Source organism: Taudactylus pleione, unplaced genomic scaffold (assembly GCF_031769625.1).
Source record: "Taudactylus pleione unplaced genomic scaffold, aTauple2 ptg000118l, whole genome shotgun sequence".
NCBI lineage: Eukaryota > Metazoa > Chordata > Amphibia > Anura > Myobatrachidae > Taudactylus > Taudactylus pleione.
This window is the reverse complement of record NW_028284520.1, coordinates 620,001-645,114: the sequence shown is the minus strand read 5'-3', so window position 1 is coordinate 645,114 and position 25,114 is coordinate 620,001. Positions and strand designations below refer to the sequence as shown.

General features: G+C 45.3%; 1 protein-coding gene across 1 annotated transcript in view; it reads right to left on the bottom strand.

The window, feature by feature from the left end:
• Nucleotides 1–25,114, bottom strand: part of LOC148524242 (uncharacterized) — a 218,936-nt gene that overhangs the window by 64,089 nt on the left and 129,733 nt on the right. Inside the window, exons 4-6 of the mRNA XM_088472034.1 lie at nucleotides 6,436–6,551; nucleotides 4,655–5,091; nucleotides 1,608–1,671 (exon numbers count right to left, since the gene is read on the bottom strand). Coding sequence (XP_088328160.1) covers nucleotides 1,608–1,671; nucleotides 4,655–5,091; nucleotides 6,436–6,551 — 617 coding nt within the window. The remainder of the gene's footprint in view (nucleotides 1–1,607; nucleotides 1,672–4,654; nucleotides 5,092–6,435; nucleotides 6,552–25,114) is intronic.

Genomic DNA, 25,114 nt, shown 5'->3' with positions numbered 1-25,114 from the left:
GTATGTTTAATAAACTTATACTGTCACGGTGTGTGTGTCCTGTGTTTTTTTTAAACATTTTTTTACAGGTGAACTACAGGTACTAGTGGGCTCTTAATGCCCTGCATGCTGGTACTTGTGGTTCTCCAAGTACCAGCATGCGGGGCAGGCTTGCTGGGACTTGCAGTTCTACTTGTAAAGACAATGTTTGATATTCTTTATTTACACCACACCACACAATCAACCCGCCACCCACCGCCACCAGGGGTGGCGGGGATAGCCCCGGGCTATCAGCATGGGCCTGGGGAGCCCTGGAGAGGGTGACCCCTTTATTGGGGGGGTCCCCAGCTCTCCAGGGATCCCCGGCCTGGGCTGACTAGCGGTCAGGGCTGATGCTGCGGCTGGGGGGCCCGGTGAAAGGGCTCCCCTGGCTGTGGCATCAGCCCCCCGCTAGAAAAAGTCCAGTGCTGGTTCTGGAACATACAGGGGAACCCTACTCATTTTTTCCCCCTGTATTTCCAGAACCAGGACCGGATCAGAGCCCAGAGCTGGTTGCGCAGAATACGGGGGACCCCTACGTCGTTTGTCCCCCGTATTTTGGCAACCAGCTCTGGTTCTGACTAGCCCGGTGCTGGTTGTGTTTAAGTACAGGGAACCCCTATGTCGTTTGTCCCCTGTATTTAAGCACACCCAGCACTGGGTCACTAATGCCCGGGGCTGGTTGCTCTTTTTTTGGGGGGGGGCACGCCATTTTTTTCTCTTTTTACACAGGTTTTTTTTTTTTTTTTTACCACAGCAGCACAGACGGGTCTCACGGACCCGTTAGTGCTCTGTGTCAATGACACAGATGCAAGTAGCACGGATCTCCTGGTCCGTGCGTGCATCTGTGTCATTGAAATACACAGCAGCACAGACGGGTCTCACTGACCCATCTGTGCTCTGTGTCACTGTCAATCACACAGATGCATGTAGCACGGATCTCACGAGTCCGTGCTACATGCAAATGAGCACCATAATGCTGATTGGCTGAGAGCCGTGACAGACGGCTCTGTCAGCCAATCAGCACTTTGCCCATTAAAGGCAAAGGCATTTTTTTTAAAATGGCCGCTCGAGGCAAAACCTCGAGATCCGACAGCAGATCTCGAGGTTTTGCCTCGGGAGAGGGATCCGGGGCAGACAGGGAGATCCGAGCTTGGGCTCGGATCGCCCCGGATCCCCGAAGTTCGGGTGGGTTCGGTTCTCAGGGAACCGAACCCGCTCATCCCTAATATACATATACTGCTCCTCACCGTGTACATTGTACAGACATATATACATATACTGCTCCTCACCGTGTACATTGTACAGACATATATACATATACTGCTCCTCACCGTGTACATTGTACAGACATATATACATATACTGCTCCTCACCGTGTACATTGTACAGACATATATACATATACTGCTCCTCACCGTGTACATTGTACAGACATATATACATATACTGCTCCTCACCGTGTACATTGTACAGACATATATACATATACTGCTCCTCACCGTGTACATTGTACAGACATATATACATATACTGTATTTCATTCATTAGAGGACAAAAGATGTAGACTGAAAACAAAGTATTCTTACTGATGGTAACTGCGCCGCGTGAATGATGTTATCCGCAGGGGAACAGATGTCTTCCAGTGACCGACTTAATGATGGCATACAGGCAAAAAAATAATAATGTTAATGTTATTACATAAAGTATTAACTTTAGTGATATTATAGATATATTCATGAGGCTGCGGTTAGTGCTATTTCTCCATTCTGTTTGTCTAATTAGAAGAACAAATGCATTTATAATACTGTTTGGTTATACAGCGTCTTCTGATGTCTCTATCTGAGGCCAGGCAGCGTTGTGTCATTAGTGTAAGTTACTCTGTGGTCTATGTTCCTCCCTACTGAGATATAATACAAATCACTTGTTACAGGGAGAGGACAGGCTTACTTCCCAAGAGTGAGGAGAATGTCTGCTGAATAACTGAGACGGGAATGATAGTTTACATTCATACATACCATACATACATACATACATTCATATATACATACATACATATATATACATACATATATACATACATTCATATATACATACATATATACATACATATATACATTCATATATACATACATACATATATACATTCATATATACATATATACATACATACATTCGTGTATACATATATACATACATACATTCGTGTATACATATATACATACATACATTCATATATACATATATGCATACATACATTCATATATACATACATTCATATATACATACATTCATATATACCTATATACATATATTCATATATACATACGTTCATATATACAAACATATATATACATACATACACAAATACATATATACATACATACTGTATACATAAATACTGTATATTCATACATACATATACAGTCAGGTCCATAAATATTGGGACATTGACAGAATTTTCTGATTTTGGCCTCTATTCACCACCACATTGGTTTTGAAATGAAACAAACAAGATGTGCTTTAACTGCAGACTTTCAGATTTAATTTGAGGGTAATTACATCCAAATCAGGTGAACGGTGTAGGAATTACAACAGTTTCTATATGTGCCTCCCACTTTTTAAGGGGCCAAAAGTAATGGGACTATCAACTGAAAAGATATTTCAGGGACAGGTGTGGGCTATTCCCTCATTATTTCATTATCAATTAAGCAGGTGAAAGGTCTGGAGTTGATTCTAGGTGTGACATTAACATTTGGAATCAGTTGCTGTCAACTCTCAATATGAGATCCAAAGAGCTGTCACTATCAGTGAAGCAAGCCATCATTAGGCTGAAAATTCAAAACAAACCCATCAGAGAGATAGCAAAAACATTAGGTGTGGCCAAATCAACTGTTTGGAACATTCTTAAAAAGAAAGAACGCACCGGAGAGCTCAGCAACACCAAAAGACCCGGAAGACCATGAAAAACAACTGTGGTGGATGACAAAATAATTATTTCCCTGGTGAAGAAAAACCCCTTCACAACAGCTGGCCAAATCAAGAACACTCTCCAGGAGGTAGATGTATATGTGTCAAAGTCAACAATGAAGAGAAGAGTTCACAAGAGTGAATATAGAGGGTTCACCACAAGATGCAAACCATTGGTGAGCCACAAAAACAGCAAGACCAGATTAGAGTTTGCCAAACAACATCTAAAAAAGCCATTACAGTTCTGGAACAACATCCTATGGACAGATGAGACAAAGATCAACTTGTACCAGAGTGATGGGAAGAGAAGAGTATGGAGAAGGAAAGGAACTGCTCATGATCCAAAACATACCACCTCATCAGTGAAGCATGGTGGTGGTAGTGTCGTGGCGTGGGCATGTATGGCTGCCAATGGAACTGGTTCCCTTGTATTTATTGATGATGTGACTGCTGACAAAAGCAGCAGAATGAATTCTGAAGTGTTTCGGGCAATATTATATGCTCATATTCAGTCAAATGCTTCAGAACTCATTGGACGGCGCTTCACAGTGCAGATGGACAATGACCCGAAGCATACTGCAAAAGCAACCAAAGAGTTTTTTAAGGCTAAAAAGTGGAATGTTATGCAATGGCCAAGTCAATCCCCTGACCTGAATCCGATTGAGCATGCATTTCACTTGATGAAGACAAAACTGAAGGGAAAATGCCCCAAGAACAAGCAGGAACTGAAGACATTTGCAGTAGAGGCCTGGCAGAGCATCTCCAGGGATGAAACCCAGCGTCTGGTGATGTCTATGCGTTCCAGACTTCAGGCTGTAATTGCCTGCTAAGGATTTGCAACAAAGTATTAAAAAGTGAAAGTTAGATTTAGGATTGTTTAGTTTGTCCCATTACTTTTGGCCCCTTAAAAAGTGGGAGGCACATATAGAAACCGTTGTAATTCCTACACCGTTCACCTGATTTGGATGTAATTACCCTCAAATTAAATCTGAAAGTCTGCAGGTAAAGCACATCTTGTTTGTTTCATTTCAAAGCCATTGTGGTGGTGAATAGAGGCCAAAATATGAAAATTCTGTCAATGTCCCAATATTTATGGACCTGACTGTATACATACTGTATACACATACATACAGTCCGTGTCTTTATTTTAGTATAAGTTATTGGTAAGCTGATATATATATATTGTATTTTAACTGCAATAAAGTTATGGACGCCTTATAATAAGTCTCTCGGTCACTGTAGACTTATATATGCCCCCTGGCATTGCAGTACACACATCTAATGGGCCCTATGATAGGTAAGTCCTAGATAAATATATTAGTGTGTCAGTATTAGGAATGTTAGGGACCCATCTGTATAATAAGGTCACTGTGATGTATATGGTAGGTGGCCACATATCTTTGGACAAACATGTACTAAGAAACCTTACATTTAAAACCATGTTAATTGTTGCAGTTTATTGTAGACTTTTTGATCACTAGAATTCTTAGTGCTTATCGTGTGCACCTGCTCCTCCCCACTTTCTCTTCTGCTGTAGAACTACAGGTCTCAGCACGGTAGCACCTGTTATCATGTTTAATATTAGGATGTGCAGCCCAGCCCCTCTCTGTTTCCTATGTGTAGGAAAATGTAGTATAAATGTATTTGGGTCACTCGGGCTCCTCACCTGTACAGCCCTGTTGCCCGGCTGGTGGGCTGCTTCTCCCCCTGTGGTGATATTGGATGTGTGATCTTCCTCCTGGTGGGAGCTGTGTAATATCTGTACTTTGAGAGGAAGGACTGAGCGGGCTTCCTGAGCAGTCTCGGCTGGCCGGGCTGGGGGACATGAGTAAAGCTCTCAGCGTGTTTATCTAGCAAGTCTCCGCTGTATGTTTGCTTGTGAGGGTCCTTATATGGTTTTTTTCTGGGCAGCCCATGATGGTGAGAAACTCTGGTAGTTTGTGGCAGGAAAGCGTCCGGTTTCCCATCACCAGAGGAATGTCTTCCACGTTCAATGCTGGCCATGACTTCTCTCGTTATCAGGACTGGTGAATGGGACCGAGATGCTGTCTGTACGTCTGAAGCTTTCTCTGTTCCAGCCATTTCTCTGTGAGCGTAATGTACCTGCAGGACAGTCATGTGTACAGACTCATGTGGCTCAAATAACATTCACACAGGATAGAGTGCTGCTGTCCCAAACACAGAACTCCAACAGTATTCTAATAACGAAACGTAACCAATATGTGTCGACAAGCTGATCAGTGATCATGTTCCTCATAATTAGTGTGACCAATAACACCATTGCCGGATAATAAACAAGGCGGTATCGGCACCAATCTAAGGCCCTGTGGGATCTTGGGGGCCCCTCTGCCACCGGCAAGTTTAGAAATCCATTAGTTTTTATTATTTGCAATACTAATTTCTGCCTAGTGGACATGGGCTCGGTGGCCCGGGATGTAATTGGGTGCTGTACAAAACTAGGGTCCTTCAATGCAGACACAGCTGATACACTCACAGAGAGCGGCAGGGGAGGGCTGAGGAGCCTGTACACTGCTCTGATTGGAGGAGCCAGTACAGAGCTCTGATTGGAGGAGCCTGTGCACAGCTCTGATTGGAGAAGTGGCAGACAGTGGCATTTATGTGAGCGGGTTCCTATTACAACAGAGAGGCCGACAAGCATGGTGCCCCCTTGTCATGGTGAAAGTCATCCCCGGGCTGGTCAGCGTGTGGGTTGGACACTCTTTGAGGGAGGGATGAGAGCTACAAAAAACATTGTCCGTCCGTCCCTCCTAAATGACTATTAACACCCCCAAAGTGGCCAGGATAAGGAAGAAGATTGGGACCATTGCACAATAGCACTGTCCACCGCTAAGTCACAGACTGCCCTAACTCTCAGCCAATCACATGTGAATTCCCACACTCGTCTCTTGTGATTGGCTCCCTGCTTCGATCCCACATCAATACTGATTAATAGGATTTCAATGCTGCATGGATACCATTAATTTCAATAAGCCCATACATTTCAATTACTATGTTTAATGAACAACCTCATGGGTCATTGAAATAAATGGGTCACTGAAATGAATAGGCCATTGAAGTCAATGGAATAAGCCCGATATAATGTAAAACCTTTTTTTCCCCCACACATCTATGATTATGTAAATTGTCATAGTTCGCTTTTGAAAGAAAATTGCTGATTAGCAGAGAGTTCCAACAATTAATTCCCAATTTTTCTTGGTCACTGAGATTCATTTTAAAATAATGGGAAACACCGATCTTTAGTAGATTAGATTACTGCCTACATCTGTTTTATTATTAGAATAATTTCAAGCGATCAATTGCAAGGTTCCCGTTTGTTCAGAACACTTGAAAATTGTTCTATTCTACTCTCACACACGGGTAATGAAGTTTGTAATTAAATGTGGCCATGGAAAGAGTCCGCAGTAAGGTGAAGAGGGCTCCACTAACCTCGCATCGCTCGGGGAAATTGCTTTTTGAATGATGATTAGAGCAGATCTGCCGAATCTCGTCCTTGAATTTCTGACCAGCTTTCAGTAACTTCTGTTTGTTCTGCTGATCTCTGACTGCAGACGAGGGGGACAGAGACCTGATCAGTTATAAATCTCAGCTCTCACAGATGCTCCGGTTTATTTGCACATTAAACAAGATCCTGATTCATTATGGATCACAATTGCGGTTGCAACTGCGATTTCATACAGAACGTATCAACGAAAATATGGCAACGATTTCCAATGCTCTGCCGACATAAGGCCGCCCACTGCTGCTTTTCTCACATCTGTACAATGTCGCTCTCCTGCGTAAACATTGGTACCATGGGCGCACATCGACCACTCAGGCTGCGGTTCTGACCAGCCGCCGACACTGCAAGTCTCCTCGCACGCAGAATGCTAACAAGCTGCTTATGCAATCGCGGTGGCTAATTTATGCACGCCCACGCAACGGTTTTCAAGTGGACAGGCACGCCAGCGTTTTTTTCCAACCACTCCTCCGTCACCACCCCAAATGCTGACAGCCTGTCACTCACTCTGCGATGGATTCCTCCATAATTGCAGTGCGATCACAGCGCAGGCGAAGTGCGGCTTATACGCATGGGCAATGGCAAACGATTGCTCAATCTGCATCCGTAGTTGCACTTGCAATCTGTACTGAATCAGGCCCCAGACCACAATCTAGACTGCAAGCTAAACCCCTATCAGCACATATTAACACTCTAAATTCAAATAAAGACCAAGGGCTCTAATTACTACAATCCGCATATTAAATGCAGATTGTAGTGTGATATAGGCAATATCACAGGGATTTACTACAAATCCCTTACAGGGACAGAGCTTGCGATAAAGCTCTGTCCCTGCGAATCCCCTTCAGAGCCTTATCACGGTATTTTTGGAAAAAATACCGTGACAGAGGGCTCTATTTATTAACATTATTTTGACCAAAATAAAGTGATAAAGGCTGTTTTGTGTTGTCACATCCTTTTCACATTACTTTGCGCCCTGTCATTATCGGCGCTGCTATCTACAAGATAGCAGCGCCGACGGCAGGGCTATGTACGAACGGTCATAACGCATGACCGTTCGGCCGGCTGTAGCTGTCGTTATCGACAGCTACAGCCTGGCGCTAGCCTATCCCCACAGCAGGGACAGCGCTGTCCCTGCTGCGGCGGCTGCCGGCTCCACGCGGGGATCTCGCGATACTTGCGAGATCCCGCGCATGCTCAGTGGAGCAGGCCGGGAGAGAGACACAGCGCATCAGCACTAGGCTGATGCGCTGCTGTCTCTAGCTGGTAGCGCCGGAGGGAGGAGTTAACGCTCCCCCTCTCCGGCCGATGAGATGTTTATACATCTCATCGGTAGTGCTTCCTGCTTCGCCTCGGTAAAGAGGCGAAGCAGGAAGCGTTATAGCGGCACGTTAAGTGCCGCTATATAATGCAACTACCCCATTGTAGCTATAATCCCACCGACATCTATAATGCACATCACTAACCCCTGTGCCACATGGTGGACAAAGAGTGGCTGCTCTTCCAGCAATCAGACTAGAACCGGAACCTCCATTGTGGTAGGTAGCCGCAATCTTCTTACTGGTGAAATCGCCCTCTATATAACGCCAACGTGCACTCGACCAAATATGCTAAATAGCTATTGGTTACTACTTGCTGCGCCCCAACAAATGCCAGACACCCGAACACACACACTGACACACATACACTGACACACACACACTGACAGACATACACTGACACACATACACTGACACACACACACTGACACACATACACTGACACACATACACTGACACACACACACTGACACACATACACTGACACACTACATACACACACACACACTGACACACTACATACACACACATACACTGACACACATACACTGACACACTACATACACACACACACACTGACACACATACACTGACACACATACACTGACACACATACACACACATGCAGACACATCACATATACACACTGACACACATACACTGACACACCACATACACACACACACACACACACTGACACACATACACTGACACACATACACTGACAAACATACACTGACACACTACATACACACACACACTGACACACCACATACACACACACACTGACACACACACACTGACACACATACACTGACACACATACACTGACACACTACATACACACACACACTGACACACATACACTGACACACCACATACACACACACACACACACTGACACACATACACTGACACACACATGCAGACACATCACATATACACACTGACACACCACATACACACACACACACACACACACACACACACACACACACACTGACACACATACACTGACACACTACATACACACACACACACACACTGACACACATACACTGACACACCACATACACACACACACACACTGACACACATACACTGACACACATACACTGACACACTACATACACACACATGCAGACACATCACATACACATACTGACACACCACATACACACACACTGACACACCACATACACACACACACACACACACTGACACACATACACTGACACACTACATACACACACACACACACACACTGACACACATACACTGACACACTACATACACACACATGCAGACACATCACATACACATACTGACACACCACTGACACACACACTGACACACATACACTGACACACTACATACACACACATGCAGACACATCACATACACATACTGACACACCACTGACACACATACACTGACACACTACATACACACACATGCAGACACATCACATACACACACTGACACATCACTGACACACACACACTGACACACCACATACACACACACACACACTGACACACATACACTAACACACTACATACACACACACGCAGACATCACATATACACACTGACACACCACATACACACACACACACACACACACACACACTGACACACATACACTGACACACCACATCACATACACACACACACACACACACTGACACACATACACTGACACACTACATACACACACATGCAGACACATCACAGACACACACACTGACACACATACACTGACACACACACACTGACACACATACACTGACACACATACACTGACACACTACATACACACACACACTGACACACCACATACACACACACACACACACACACACACACTGACACACATACACTGACACACCACATACACACACACACTGACACACATACACTTACACACTACATACACACACACACACTGACACACATACACTTACACACTACATACACACACATGCAGACACATCACATACACATACTGACACACCACATACACACACACACACTGATACACCACATACACACATACACACATACACTGACACACCACATACACACACACACACACTGACACACCACATACACACATACACACACCACATACAGACACACCACACACTGATGCACATACACTGACACACATACACTGACACACCACATACACACACACACACTGACACACTACATACACACATACATACACCACATACAGACACACCACACACTGATGCACATACACTGACACACCACATACACACACACACACACTGACACACATACACTGACACACACATGCAGACACATCACATATACACACTGACACACCACATACACACACACACACACACTGACACACATACACTGACACACTACATACACACACACACTGACACACATACACTGACACACCACATACACACACACACACACACTGACACACATACACTGACACACATACACTGACACACTACATACACACACATGCAGACACATCACATACACATACTGACACACCACATACAAACACACTGACACACCACATACACACACACACACACTGACACACATACACTGACACACTACATACACACACACACACACTGACACACATACACTGACACACTACATACACACACATGCAGACACATCACATACACATACTGACACACCACTGACACACACACTGACACACATACACTGACACACTACATACACACACATGCAGACACATCACATACACATACTGACACACCACTGACACACATACACTGACACACTACATACACACACATGCAGACACATCACATACACACACTGACACACCACTGACACACACACACTGACACACCACATACACACACACACACTGACACACATACACTAACACACTACATACACACACATGCAGACATCACATATACACACTGACACACCACATACACACACACACACACTGACACACATACACTGACACACCACATCACATACACACACACACATACACACACACACTGACACACATACACTGACACACTACATACACACACAGGCAGACACATCACAGACACACACACTGACACACATACACTGACACACACACACTGACACACATACACTGACACACATACACTGACACACTACATACACACACACACTGACACACCACATACACACACACACACACACTGACACACATACACTGACACACCACATACACACACACACTGACACACATACACTTACACACTACATACACACACACACTGACACACATACACTTACACACTACATACACACACATGCAGACACATCACATACACATACTGACACACCACATACACACACACACACACTGATACACCACATACACACGTACACACATACACTGACACACCACATACACACACACACACTGACACACCACATACACACATACACACACCACATACAGACACACCACACACTGATGCACATACACTGACACACATACACTGACACACCACATACACACACACACACACTGACACACTACATACACACATACATACACCACATACAGACACACCACACACTGATGCACATACACTTACACACTACATACACACACACACTGACACACCACACACACACACACCATACTTGTCTACTTTTGAAAAAGCATTTCAGGGAGATTGTGATAGCAACACCTATGAGCGCGGCGGTAAAGTGGGCGTGTACAGCTACATCTGAGAGGCGTGTCCTAAAATTGAATTACCATCCACATGTAAATGAGCCCCAAAGCAGTTAGTAAGATCTACATGTTGATGAAAACAACTCAGAAAATACATGTAACTATAGGGATCATTGGGGTAGATGTATTATAACGGCACTTACCGTGCCGCTATAACGCTTCCCGCTTCGCCTCTTTACCGAGGCGAAGCAGGAAGCACTACCGATGAGATGTATAAACATCTCATCGGCTGGAGAGGGGGAGCGTTAACTCCCCCCTCCGGCGCTACCCGCTAGAGACCACAGCGCATCAGCCTAGTGCTGATGCGCTGTGTCTCTGTCCTGGCCGGCTCCACTGAGCATGCGCGGGATCTCACAAGTATTGCGAGATCCCCGCATGGAGCCTGGAGCCGGTAGCCGCCGCAGCAGGGACAGCGCTGTCCCTGCTGTGGGGATAGGCTAGCGCCAGGCTGTAGCTGTTGATAACGACAGCTACAGCCGGCCGAACGTTCAGACGATCTGACCGTTCGTACATAGCCCAGGCTATCGGCACTGCTATCTTGTAGATAGCAGCGCCGATAATGACAGGGGCGCATAGCACCCCTGTCATTTACTGCCCAGATCCCGATCATACATCGGGGAGAAGCGATATCAGCGCACATAACGTGCGTTGATACCGCTTCTGGACTTCGTACATCTCCCCCATTGTGTCTTATAACCAATGCAGGGAATTATACTAATGATTCCATTTGAATGTATATATCTCTGTTTTTTCTTTTATATAACAGTGTCATAATGGGGGTAAGGTGAAATGAGGGAGATTGGTGGACTCTTCAGGGAGACAGGGAGATTGCTGTTATCTCAGGGAGTCTCCCTGACAATGAGGGAGAGTTGGCAAGTACGACACACACATACACACACACACACACACACACACACATACACACTGACACACCGCATACACACACAGACACACACACACACACACTGACACACACACATGCAGACACCCCTGTCCTGTTTTGTAATCAGTTTGTAGACCCTGCTTTGGATGTTTCATTTCTCCCGGACTATTTGTGCCTCAGTTCTTCTGAATCTGAATTAGTACATAACTGTATGAGCCCATTGAATTCTGGGTTGGAGAAATGGAGGATGTGCAGAAAGAGTGAGATTGTACAAGGGAGATGGTGGAATTGGCTTATTTGTGGGTGACTCTATTAAGTGCGACGACCATGACCTGCCGCCCAGGACAGTGGGGTGAAGGCGCCCGTAACCAGTAACATTGATCATTTGTCCTTCAAATTCACAGAAATTTGCAATGCTTGCCTACCGTCATTTCCGTGATAAGCGCAACCGAGCATTGCTGCGGCGCATTGCGCTAAACCTAATTGCCCCCATAATATCATCATTTTTACTTGTTTTTCATACTCTAGTTTCCAAAAGAGAATTTCATTTATTGATTAAATAATAAAGCCTTTGTCCTGCCTTTGACTTAAGGCAAATCAAAGTCTTGAAGCTCGGGGCTATTAGTGATCTAAGTGTGGAAATCGCGGCTTATTATTCTAATCAAGAAGGTGATTTTAAGACAGAATTGTTACAAAGAGAAACTGTTACTAAAACACAAATCCCTTTCATTGATCCCTCAGGTTATAAAGAGAGAGCGCACAGACTACAGATAAGAGCATCAGGACAAGCACAGTTTTATGGCACTCTCCAAATGCCATGCCTATAGAGGACAATGAGCCCCATTCTGAGTCCCATGCTAGTCTGCGGGCAGCCGCCTCTACCGATTGTTAGTAAACTATCATTCGCATCTCAGACATTTTTCTGCAGTTATTGAATGGGCGCTTTGGTGCGTCGTGTAGCCAGACTTACAATCCCATTAGGTGCGCATTGCGAGTAGCGAGTTTGTTTCTTGAAACTCGCAGACTTCGCATCAAAGCGCTCTCCCGAGAATTCTCCAATCCAATTAAAAATGCCTATTCACACTACTCGCAGCGGAGGGGTGCGAACTGAGGGCCTGATTTAGACGCGAGCGCTGAGCATGCACACGACGGAGGGTCTTGCACCAAAGGGAGCGTGCTGTCAATGGTGATTGACAGCACGCCCCCTTTGGTGGGCGTGGCTGCCCAGATGGAGGCGTTCCCATGGGAACGCCTACTGTCTGGGTCCGGCCCCACTGACATCACTAGTGATGACAGTGGGAGTGCTTTTGGCTCTGATAGAGCCAAAAGCACTCCTGGGCTTGCGGCAGCGAGACCCTACCGCAGGGTCTCGTCGCAAGCCCCATGGTCGCCAGGAGGCCGCTCCAAAAAGGAGCAGGGACGGCCCTGATTCAGAGCGAGCGCTCTGTCAGAGCGTCCGGCTCTGAATCAGGGCCTGACTGCCAAATGAGATTTGAGAGAAGTGCATGAAAATGTGGGGAGACCATCCTGGACTCCCCAAAATGGATAATTTCATTAGCAGGACCGTATAGACGGCTGTTTGTGGGCATTAGGAACGTACTGTAGGTTATTAAATGGTGTCAAATGGCTGATTTGTGCCTTTTTTTTTAATGCAAGAAAATAATAAAAAACTTTTTTTGTTTAATCTCAAATGAATTAAAAAAATGCAAAAAAGTTGTAAAAATTGTGATTTTGGGGTATTTTGAAAAATGTTTACAAAATAATAAAAAAAACTATTACTTTTCAATTAAAAAATCTAACGGAAAAAGTCGATTTTGGGGTAATTTGAGAACAACGTTTTTTTACCCCAATAAATTACCTGTTATAATTATTGGACTAACTAGGCTAATTGGAAACTTCCAAATGCCTAATTAGTTTATTAGCCCAGGATGCATTTTCTTGGGGGCTGGAGGAGGCTGGAGAGTACCTACCCCGAGAAAATATATTCCGGGCTATGGTACGATTATAATATCTGGACTATATATATATATATATCTCATCCTCTACCTAAAATTGGAATCTTCACTTATTCCTAAATTATCTTCATTTACCTTTCAAATAATTTAAAGTGGACTTTACCTAGGCGATTAGCGGGACGCCGCTATCACCTACATCAAGTCATCAACTTTCAATTATCACTAATTTTCTTTGGATTGACTACATAGGATTATCATCCACCTTTATCTGACCAATTTTTATATAGAGCATCGTATGTTCTAATTAAGAGACATTGGGCCTGATTCAGACCCACTCGCGAGCGGCTGTCCGCTCGCAAGTGGGTCGATGTTATGGACTGAGCATGCGCACGACGGAGGGAGCTCCGTCGTGCGCATGCGCCAGACGCGACGAGCGAAGGAAAGTCCTTCGCTCGTTGTGTCCGATCAAAGGGGGCGTGCTGTCAATGTTGATTGACAGCACGCCCCCTTTGGTGGGCGTGCCGGGGGCGTGCCTCCCTGACGGGGGCGTTCCCACGGGAACGCCTCCCGTCAGAAGCCGGCCCACTGACATCACTAGTGATGTCAGTGGGAGTGATTTTGGCTCTGATAGAGCCAAAATCACTCCGGAGCTTGCGGTTGAAAACCTCAACCGCAGGCTCCGGCTCGCAAATTCGATGGTCGCGATGGTCTCGACCATCGCGACCATCACAATGCACGCTCGTATAGCCTGTGGGTGGTGGACGCTCCATGAAAATGGAGCCCGGCCCTCATTCAGAGCGTGCACTCTGCTCAGAGCGTACGGCTCTGAATGAGGGCCATTATTTACTATTACATTTGACTTCATTATTTCTAATTAATATATGATTTATTTAGTATGTTCATTTAATGTTTATTCCCTTATTGGTACCTATTTATACATGTTTTTCTTGCTCATGTGGAGAGGCATCATAGGAAACATGTGTATTGTATTTTATTTACATGTTTAACGTAAAAACATATAATGCTAAAACCACCCGCCTTCTATATGTTAATCTAGTTAATAAGAACTAGGGGTAAACATAACATTGCAGCATCCACATACTAAATCGGTTCCAGCGCAGCACTATTATTTCCTTTTAAATAAATGAATCAGAGTCAGCTATCTAGTGCGGCAGCTTGCCATCGCCACATAGTACTCAGGGCCTGATTCAGAGCCGGACGCTCTTTCAGGGCGCTCGCTCTGAATCAGGGTGGTTGTTTTTTTTGTTTCGGCCTCCTGGCCGCTCGCATAGCTGTGGGTGACCACCTACAGCTTTTGCAAGAAGCCAGGTGATGGTCGCGATGGTCGCGACCATCGGGGTTTGCGACAAGACCCTTGTGGTAGGGTCTCGTTCCTGCAAGCCCCAGTGAGCTTCCGGCTCTAAATAGAGCCGGAAGCTCACCCCTGACATCACTGGTGATGTCAGTAGGGCCGCCCACAAATGGCAGGCGTTCCTTTGGGAACGCCTCCGTTTGTGTAGCCACCCCCCCCCTGCCCGCCTCCAAAATGAGGAATCTGTGATCTGGAACAGCAGTCCCCGCACCCACTGTGAGCGTTCTGTGCATGTACATCAGTAAAATGTCTCCACCACGGCTGAATGCGATCAGAGATAAAACTACGGTAGCGTCACTCCTAATAATACCAGGGTTCATGAGTGATGAGGCCGGGACTGCAGCCAAAGGTGCGTAACACACCCTTCATATTGTCAGTCTCTGTTCTATAGAGCCATGAACTATAATCAGTGTATTATAACTCCGCAGGTGGCAGGATGTATCTTTTAGAGCAGAGACCATTGTTCCTTTTTGTCATTTTCATCAATCTTCAGACATTGAAACTCTAAAGTCTGTTATAATAACCGGCCTCGGAGTCTGCTCATCTTGTTACAGCACAAATCCGTGTCCTGTAACTCCTACACCTGACAGTCAGTGACGTGTCCGTACCCAGCAGCGAGCCATAACCGATACCCTACAAGACTTTCTGCAGCTGTGATGGTGATTACTTCTTGGGTAGCAGCTTTTCGCCAATGACTCGGTGTCTGGGTCACCATCAGGTAACTCTAGGCCTGATTCAGAGATGGACGGAAATGCAGCGCCACACACAAACGGCTGCGCAATTCAGTCCATCTAAAACGCTAATGCAGCAGCAGGTGTCCACTGTGTACAAACAGACACCTCCTTGCTGCATCTGCGATCCCTGCACTGCGACCGAGGTCGAGCCACTGCGACGGCATAAGTAGCTGCGACTAAGGTCACAGTCTGGGATCATCATTGCGACCATTGGCGACATGATGGTTGCTCCTTTGACCAGGCTGCGGAAGCTTACTGCAGCCTAACCAGGTCTTGGGGGTCTATTTACTAAGCTGTGTAAGGAGATAAATGAATGGTAATAAGGTACCAGCCAATCAGCTCCTAACTGTCCTGTCACAGGCTGTGTTTGAAAAATGGCAGTTAGGAGCTGATTGGTCACTTGTGAGGCCAGAAAATCTGCATCCACAGATGCAGACCCTGGCCTCACCCCTGCTGCAAAACAGGGGCGACATGCCCCCGTTTCAGTGAACGGTGGCCAGACACGCCCCCGCCCCACCCCCCAAATGCAGCAGCATGCCAATCATTCTGCGGCTTAGAGGAGAGGGTCTATGAGCGAAATCGCAGGAGCCATTCTGCACATGTAAAGACCCCAAAACATGGGAGATGTGCGCTGACCGTTGGTTTAGCGTACATCTCTTAATCTGTGTTTTAAACACAAAGCTTTAGTTGCCTTTAGCTACACAACAAAATGTGACTGCAAGAAAACAATAAACACCTACAGTACTGTACCTGCCGTAACTGGCTCCTGTGCCTCTTTCTATAGTACAGTACCTGCGTAACCAGCTCCTGTGCCCCTTTCTACAGTACTGTACCTGCCGTAACTGGCTCCTGTGCCCCTTTCTACAGTACAGTACAGGCCGTAACTGGCTCCTGTGCCCCTTTCTACAGTACTGTACCTGCCGTAACTGGCTCCTGTGCCCCTTTCTACGGTACAGTACAGGCCGTAACCGGCTCCTGTGCCCCTTTCTACAGTACTGTACAGGCCGTAACCGGCTCCTGTGCCCCTTTCTACAGTACTGTACCTGCCGTCACCGGCTCCTGTGCCCCTTTCTACAGTACAGTACAGGCCGTAACTGGCTCCTGTGCCCCTTTCTACAGTACAGTACCTGCGTAACCGGCTCCTGTGCCCCTTTCTACAGTACAGTACCTGCCGTAACTGGCTCCTGTGCCCCTTTCTACAGTACAGTACCTGCCGTAACTGGTTCCTGTGCCCCTTTCTACAGTATAGTACCTGCCGTAACTGGCTCCTGTGCCCTTTTCTACAGTACAGTACAGGCCGTAACCGGCTCCTGTGCCCCTTTCTACAGTACAGTACCTGCGTAAACGGCTCCTGTGCCCCTTTCTACAGTACAGTACCTGCCGTAACTGGCTCCTGTGCCCCTTTCTACAGTACAGTACCTGCCATAACTGGCTCCTGTGCCCCTTTCTACAGTACAGTACCTGCGTACCGTCTCCTGTGTCCCTTTCTACAGTACAGTACCTGCCGTAACTGGCTCCTGTGCCCCTTTCTACAGTACAGTACCTGCGTAACCGGCTCCTGTGCCCCTTTCTACAGTACAGTACCTGCCGTAACTGGCTCCTGTGTCCCTTTCTACAGTACAGTACCTGCCGTAACTGGCTCCTGTGCCCCTTTCTACAGTACAGTACAGGCCGTAACCAGCTCCTGTGCCCCTTTCTACAGGACAGTACCTGCGTAACCGGCTCCTGTGCCCCTTTCTACAGTACAGTACCTGCCGTAACTGGCTCCTGTGCCCCTTTCTACAGTACAGTATCTGCGTAACCGGCTCCTGTGCCCCTTTCTACAGTACAGTACCTGCCGTAACTGGCTCCTGTGTCCCTTTCTACAGTACAGTATCTGCGTAACCGGCTCCTGTGCCCCTTTCTACAGTACAGTACCTGCGTAACCGGCTCCTGTGTCCCTTTCTACAGTACAGTACCTGCGTAACCGGCTCCTGTGCCCCTTTCTACAGTACAGTACCTGCCGTAACTGGCTCCTGTGTCCCTTTCTACAGTACAGTATCTGCGTAACCGGCTCCTGTGCCCCTTTCTACAGTACAGTACCTGCCGTAACTGGCTCCTGTGCCCCTTTCTACAGTACAGTACCTGCGTAACCGGCTCCTGTGCCCCTTTCTACAGTACAGTACCTGCCGTAACTGGCTCCTGTGTCCCTTTCTACAGTACAGTATCTGCGTAACCGGCTCCTGTGCCCCTTTCTACAGTACAGTACCTGCGTAACCGGCTCCTGTGCCCCTTTCTACAGTTCAGTACCTGCCGTAACGGGCTCCTGTGCCCCTTTCTATTACAGTGCACCAGGCTGGTTATCACTTTTACTATAACCTCAACTTACAGTGCCCATTTCTCAGCTAGTAACTGTGGGCCTGATTCATCACGGATCGCAACAACGGCTGACTGTTTCGTACTGCACATGCGTATGCATCACAATGCGCAACGGCAGCTTTGTGATTGCATAGTAATCATGCAGACCATGGTAAGCCATCGCAGAGTGATTGACAGGTAATCAGCATTTGGGGGTGGTTACCGAGAAACGCAGATGCGCCTGTCCGTTTGAACGCCGTTGCGTGGTCGTGCATAAATTAGTCAGGTCAGACCTGCTGTAATTGTGCGTGAGGATCCGATGTACTTCGATGTTACCGATGTTTTGGCTGTATTGCAAGGTATTACGTGTGTGAGATAGGGGAAGTGGGGGTGTCTCTGTACTGGCCGTGTGACGGCTTTGCGATTGCTCATTAGCATATTTTCGCTGTAGACCTGCGTGTGATTATGGAGCTGCGATCGCAATAGCGATCTGTGCTGAATCAGGCCTTGTGATCGCTCAGTGTCATTCTATCTTCCCCCAAAGATGGGACTTTCTCCAATTTCCACCATCTCCCCCCAGTGATGAGGTTCCCTACTGTCTTCACCATCTCCCCCTAATAATGGGGTTCCCTACTGTCTTCACCATCTCCTACCAGTGATGAGGTTCTCTCCTGTCTCCACCATCTCCCCCTAATAATGGGGTTCCCTACTGTCTTCACCATCTCCTACCAGTGATGGGGTTCCCTCCTGTCTCCACCATCTCCCTCCAATCATGGTGTTCCCTCCTGTCTCCGCCATCTCCCCCAGGGAAGGGACTTTCTCCTGTTTTCAAAATCTTCCTAATGTTCGGACTCATTCTTGTCTCCACCACCTCCACCCAGTGACAGGGGTCCCTCCTGTCTCCACCATCTCCCCCCAGTGATGAGGTTCTCTCCTGTCTCCACCATCTCCCCCTAATAATGGGGTTCCCTACTGTCTTCACCATCTCCTACCAGTGATGGGGCTCCCTCCTGTCTCCACCATCTCCCTCCAATCATGGTGTTCCCTCCTGTCTCCGCCATCTCCCCCAGGGACGGGACTTTCTCCTGTTTTCAAAATCTTCCTAATGTTCGGACTCATTCCTGTTTCCACCATCTCAACCAAGGGACAGGACTCCCTCTTGTCTCCACCACCTCCACCCAGTGACAGGGGGCTCTCCTGTCTCCACCATCCCCCACCCAGTGACAGGGGGCCCTCTTGTCTCCACCACCTCCACCCAGTGACAGGGGGCCCTCCTGTCTCCATCATCCCCCACCAGTGACAGGAGTCTGTTCTGTCTCCATCATCCTCCACCAGTGACGAGATTTCCTCCTGTTTCTGGCTCTGGACCAGCAGCATAGCACATACCTACCTTGTCATCCTAGTGATCTATCCCTGGACTGATTGAGAGCATTGCGGTACCTAAGCTGGGGGATGGTGATATCAGGAGATAGCAATGCTATTGTACGGTCACTAATAAGAGGTTCCTGCTGGCTACACGTGTAGATCTGCACCATAACATTCTTATCCCAATACTCCCACTTCATACATCAGGACAATTAGACCATACTGACCCAGACTGAGCTAGGTATCACCATAGTCAGCTTTGGCCACTGTCTTCACCTTCTACCCCCAGGAAAGCACTACTACGCAGGCTACAATATGACTCTTTATGACACTTTATTCCTGTACCAAGATGGGCGCCGGAACCTATTACTGCGCATGCGTGGTGCCATCTTGCCACTGTGTATGAGTGACATACATGGACATCTCCCCTTAGCTCCTGAGACCTGCGACCTATTACACGCAATACTGTTCCAGCACCTGCACCACTACCGCATCCAAGAGACAGTCACTGGCTGGTGATCTGTCTGAACCCCGCTCAACTTCATGCTCTTTAACCAGTGTAACAGTGAGTACGGCTGTAGTATAATTTGCTTGATACACCACACTGCCTGGGTAAGCTACACTGGACTTGGGCCAATCACACATTCTGCTGGTGTGTACATTAACTCTGCCAAACCACCCTCTGTACACACATTTTCAACACTTGAGCCTGTGAAGATCAGGACAATTCAGTTCATAAGAGTCACTGTAAGCTTTATTTAAGTGGCAAAAGCAGTAAAACAATCCAGGAATCTCTTCTCAGTAAGGTTATATTATATTATACGGTACATGATGATCAGTGCTGCAGCTAAAGTACCCTGGGTCTTGGTGAAAAAAAAAAAACACTTAGGGCCTGATACTGACGCATTTCACAATTTTCCACCCACTGCGCATGCACCAAAATCTGCAAAGGTGTCTGTGCATTCATTGCCTGATGCCTCCGCAGTAGCAATTAGATCCCTCTGAGTCGCTTCTCGATCTGATGGAGTCTATTCAGACACATGGAAGAGCTGCTTCTCCTGGGAGTACGATGGGAGTAAAGCTCGGCTTCCATGCTTGTATGAGGCATCCGACAGATCAGCTGCTGATACTAATGATGAAAGGTGCGGACGGAAATACAGTGGGCAGCATAACTCAGATGCATGCAGATGTACGGATACCCGCATACACAGATGGCACGTGCATTAGCATAACCTAGCAAGGAGGCTGCTGCGGCTGTTTGTGAAAGTGGCTGCGAATGTGTCTGACTCAGGACCAGCACCATAGTGCGCACCTACGCTGTCCTTGTATGGCCTTTCCCAACATGCCCTGTGACTGATACCAGCTGACATTTCTGGGGCTCTAGACAATCATTGCAAATATGAGGCTGGGGCTCTATGCAATCATTGCAAATGTGAGGCTGGGGCTCTATACAATCATTGCAAATATGAGGCTGGGGCTCTATGCAATCATTGCAATTATGAGGCTTGGGCTCTATACAATCATTGCAAATGTGAGGCTAGGGGTCTATACAATCATTGCAAATATGAGGCTAGGGCTCTATGCAATCATTGCAAATATGAGGCTGGGGCTCTATACAATCATTGCAAATATGAGGCTGGGGCTCTATACAATCATTGCCACTATGAGGCTGGGGCTCTATGCAATCATTGCAACTATGAGGCTGGGGCTCTATACAATCATTGCAAATATGAGACTGGGGCTCTATACAATCATTGCAACTATGAGGCTGGGGCTCTATACAATCATTGCAAATATGAGGCTGGGGCTCTATACAATCATTGCACATATGAGGCTGGGGCTCTACACAATCATTGCAAATATGAGACTGGGGCTCTATGCAATCATTGCAAATATGAGACTGCCAGCCCAGGCCCAGAAATATCCAGCTGCAAGTTTCAAGTCAGGTGTTTCATGCAAAGATTTATTCTGGCAAAAGAGACTTTGCAGCTGGGCGACCTCTGCCTGCAGCTCCCGGCTTCTCGTTCTCAGGCAGAGCTACAAATATTGAGTATTAATATGACCTGCTAACTAGGTGATGAATGGAATTTGCCGCTAACAGGTATTGTCACTGCTCTACATAGAAAATGGGCCTCAGACTGCACACCCTGGACATATATATATATATATAATTGGAGGTGCTACCTGTGGAGACCATTGACATATACACAAAAAGAAGAAATACAGGTGCACAACTCCAAATTAACTGATTATATATAAATAAATACATTTTGCAGTAAATAGAGGTTTTTGGCATAATCTTGGCCAAGGTTATGGGCCTACCCACCACATTCGGGTAACCTCTGTAGGGTAGGTGCGTAACATACTACGTAGCACCCCTACCACATTGGTTTAGAGCATGGAGTCTGGCATAGTAATATGGAGTCTGGCATAGTAGTCAGTCATGGAGTCAGAGGCACAATATAGGTAAGTCCTGCAAATATATAGACTGTGTAGTGCAGCTTTGGTTCATTTGTGGGGCGTGGGTCCCCCTGGATTGCTTTGGTTGATCTATTTCAGGGCACCGCATTATAACACATTTTCCTTTATAACACATTTTAACGCTTCACTGTCTGTTTTTAATATATGTATTTCACTTTTTTATTTTTAATATCTATATGCAGCTGCGGCAGCTCTTAACTATTTCCATTACACTTCACTTTCTTATTATAGCGGTGCTTTGGGGTGGCTAGGCTGGGCTAGTTTGGGGGTGTCCTGAGCTCTGGATTTGAACCCTAGTATCTTAGGGACCGACCCTACAGAGGTTACCTGGATATGGTGGGTAGGCCCATAACCTTGGCCAAGATTATGCCAAAAACCTCTATTTACTGCAAAATGTATTTATTTATATATAATCAGTTAATTTGGAGTTGTGCATTTGAATTTCTTCTTTTTGTGTATAGTCACAGCTCTAGTTAGGAGCTGATATATGAGCAGACATGATAGGCGGTAGCAGGGCACACTGCCCAGACTCACATCCGCAGCACCAAGCATATATACAATAACAAGTGTTTGTGATAATAATTACCAGGTAAATCACTGGCTGTGCATATCCAGCGTGAGAGACTGTGACCTAATGTACTGCTGACTATCTTCATTACCTGCTACAGCTGGACGTCCAAATACAGATGGGAAAAGTATGCAAACCGCTCGTCTCTTAATGTCAGCCTGCAATGCTCCTAATAATAATGTCCTTGTCGCCATGCAATTGATTTATAAACCAGGTTTGCTGTGAGGAAATGTATGAAGCATTCTCTAATAGCACATGTCTAATAGTACATCTGTAATAGCACATCTGTAATATCACATCTGTAATAATACACCTGTGTAATAGCACATCTGTAATAGTACATCTGTAATAGCACATGTGTAATAGCACATCTGTAAAAGCACATGTCTAATAGAACAGCTGTAATAGCGCATCTGTAATAGTACATGTCTAATAGTACATCTGTAACAGCACGTCTGTAATAGTACATGTCTAATAGTACATGTCTAATAGTACATATGTAATAGCACATCTGTAATAGTATATCTGTAATATCACATCTCTAATAGCACATCTGTAATAGTACTTGTGTAATAACACGTCTAATAGCACATATCAAACATCACATCTGTAATAGCAAATCTCTATTAGCACATGTGATAGCACATATGTAATAGCACGTCTAATATAAACACATCTGTAATAGCACATCTCTAATAGTACATCTCTCTCTTCTTAAGCTTGTTAAATAACATTATTTGCCAAGGATGAGGATCACAGATAACATTTTTAGAGCTGTACTTTTCTCTCAGATCGATACATATTGGCGGCTGGCCAGCGGACAAGATGGAAATTCCCTTTTCTACTATATGTGGCATGTAAAGAGTTACTACATTATAACCAGTAGTAAATTAGTTTGCCTCAGAGGTGGGAGCACTGTTTGAGTCACTTACAAAGACAATCTACTGTAATTGGTTTGTAAATGTTCAGATGTACAATACGTCAATACATTAAGTTCATGGTACATCTGCGTAATAGTTATTGCCAATGAAGGATTAATAATGTTATATAACGTCTGAAAGTAATATCAGGGCTGCCTCTATGTCATATCACACGTTTTAATTTCCTCTTTTTATTGAACATGTTGGATTAAGTTCAATGTGTTTACGCTTAGATATACCTTTCATTACCACAACCCCCTAGGGACAAACGCAGGATCTTTACACTTGTGTGTATCTATCTATCTATCTATCTATCTATCTATCTATCTATCTATCTAATATCTATCTATCTATTTATCTATCTATCTTATATCTATCTATCTATTTATCTAATATCTATCTATCTATCTATCTATCTATTTATCTATCTAATATCTATCTATTTATCTATCTATCTAATATCTATCTATTTATCTATCTAATATCTATCTATTTATCTAATATCTATCTATCTATCTATCTATATATATCTATCTATCTCCTATCTAATATATATCTATTTATCTATCTAATATCTATCTATCTATCTATCTATTTATCTAATGTCTATCTATCTATTTATCTATCTATCTAATATCTATCTATCTATTTATCTAATATCTATCTATCTATCTCTCTATATATCTATTTATCTATCAATCTAATATCTATCTATCTATCTCTCTATATATCTATCTATTTATCTATCTATCTAATATCTATCTATTTATCTATCTCATATCTATCTATCTATCTATCTATCTAATATCTATTTATCTATCTATCTATCTATCTCATATATATCTATTTATCTATCTATCTATCTTATAGCTATCTATCTATCTATCTATTTATTTATCTAATATCTAACTATCTA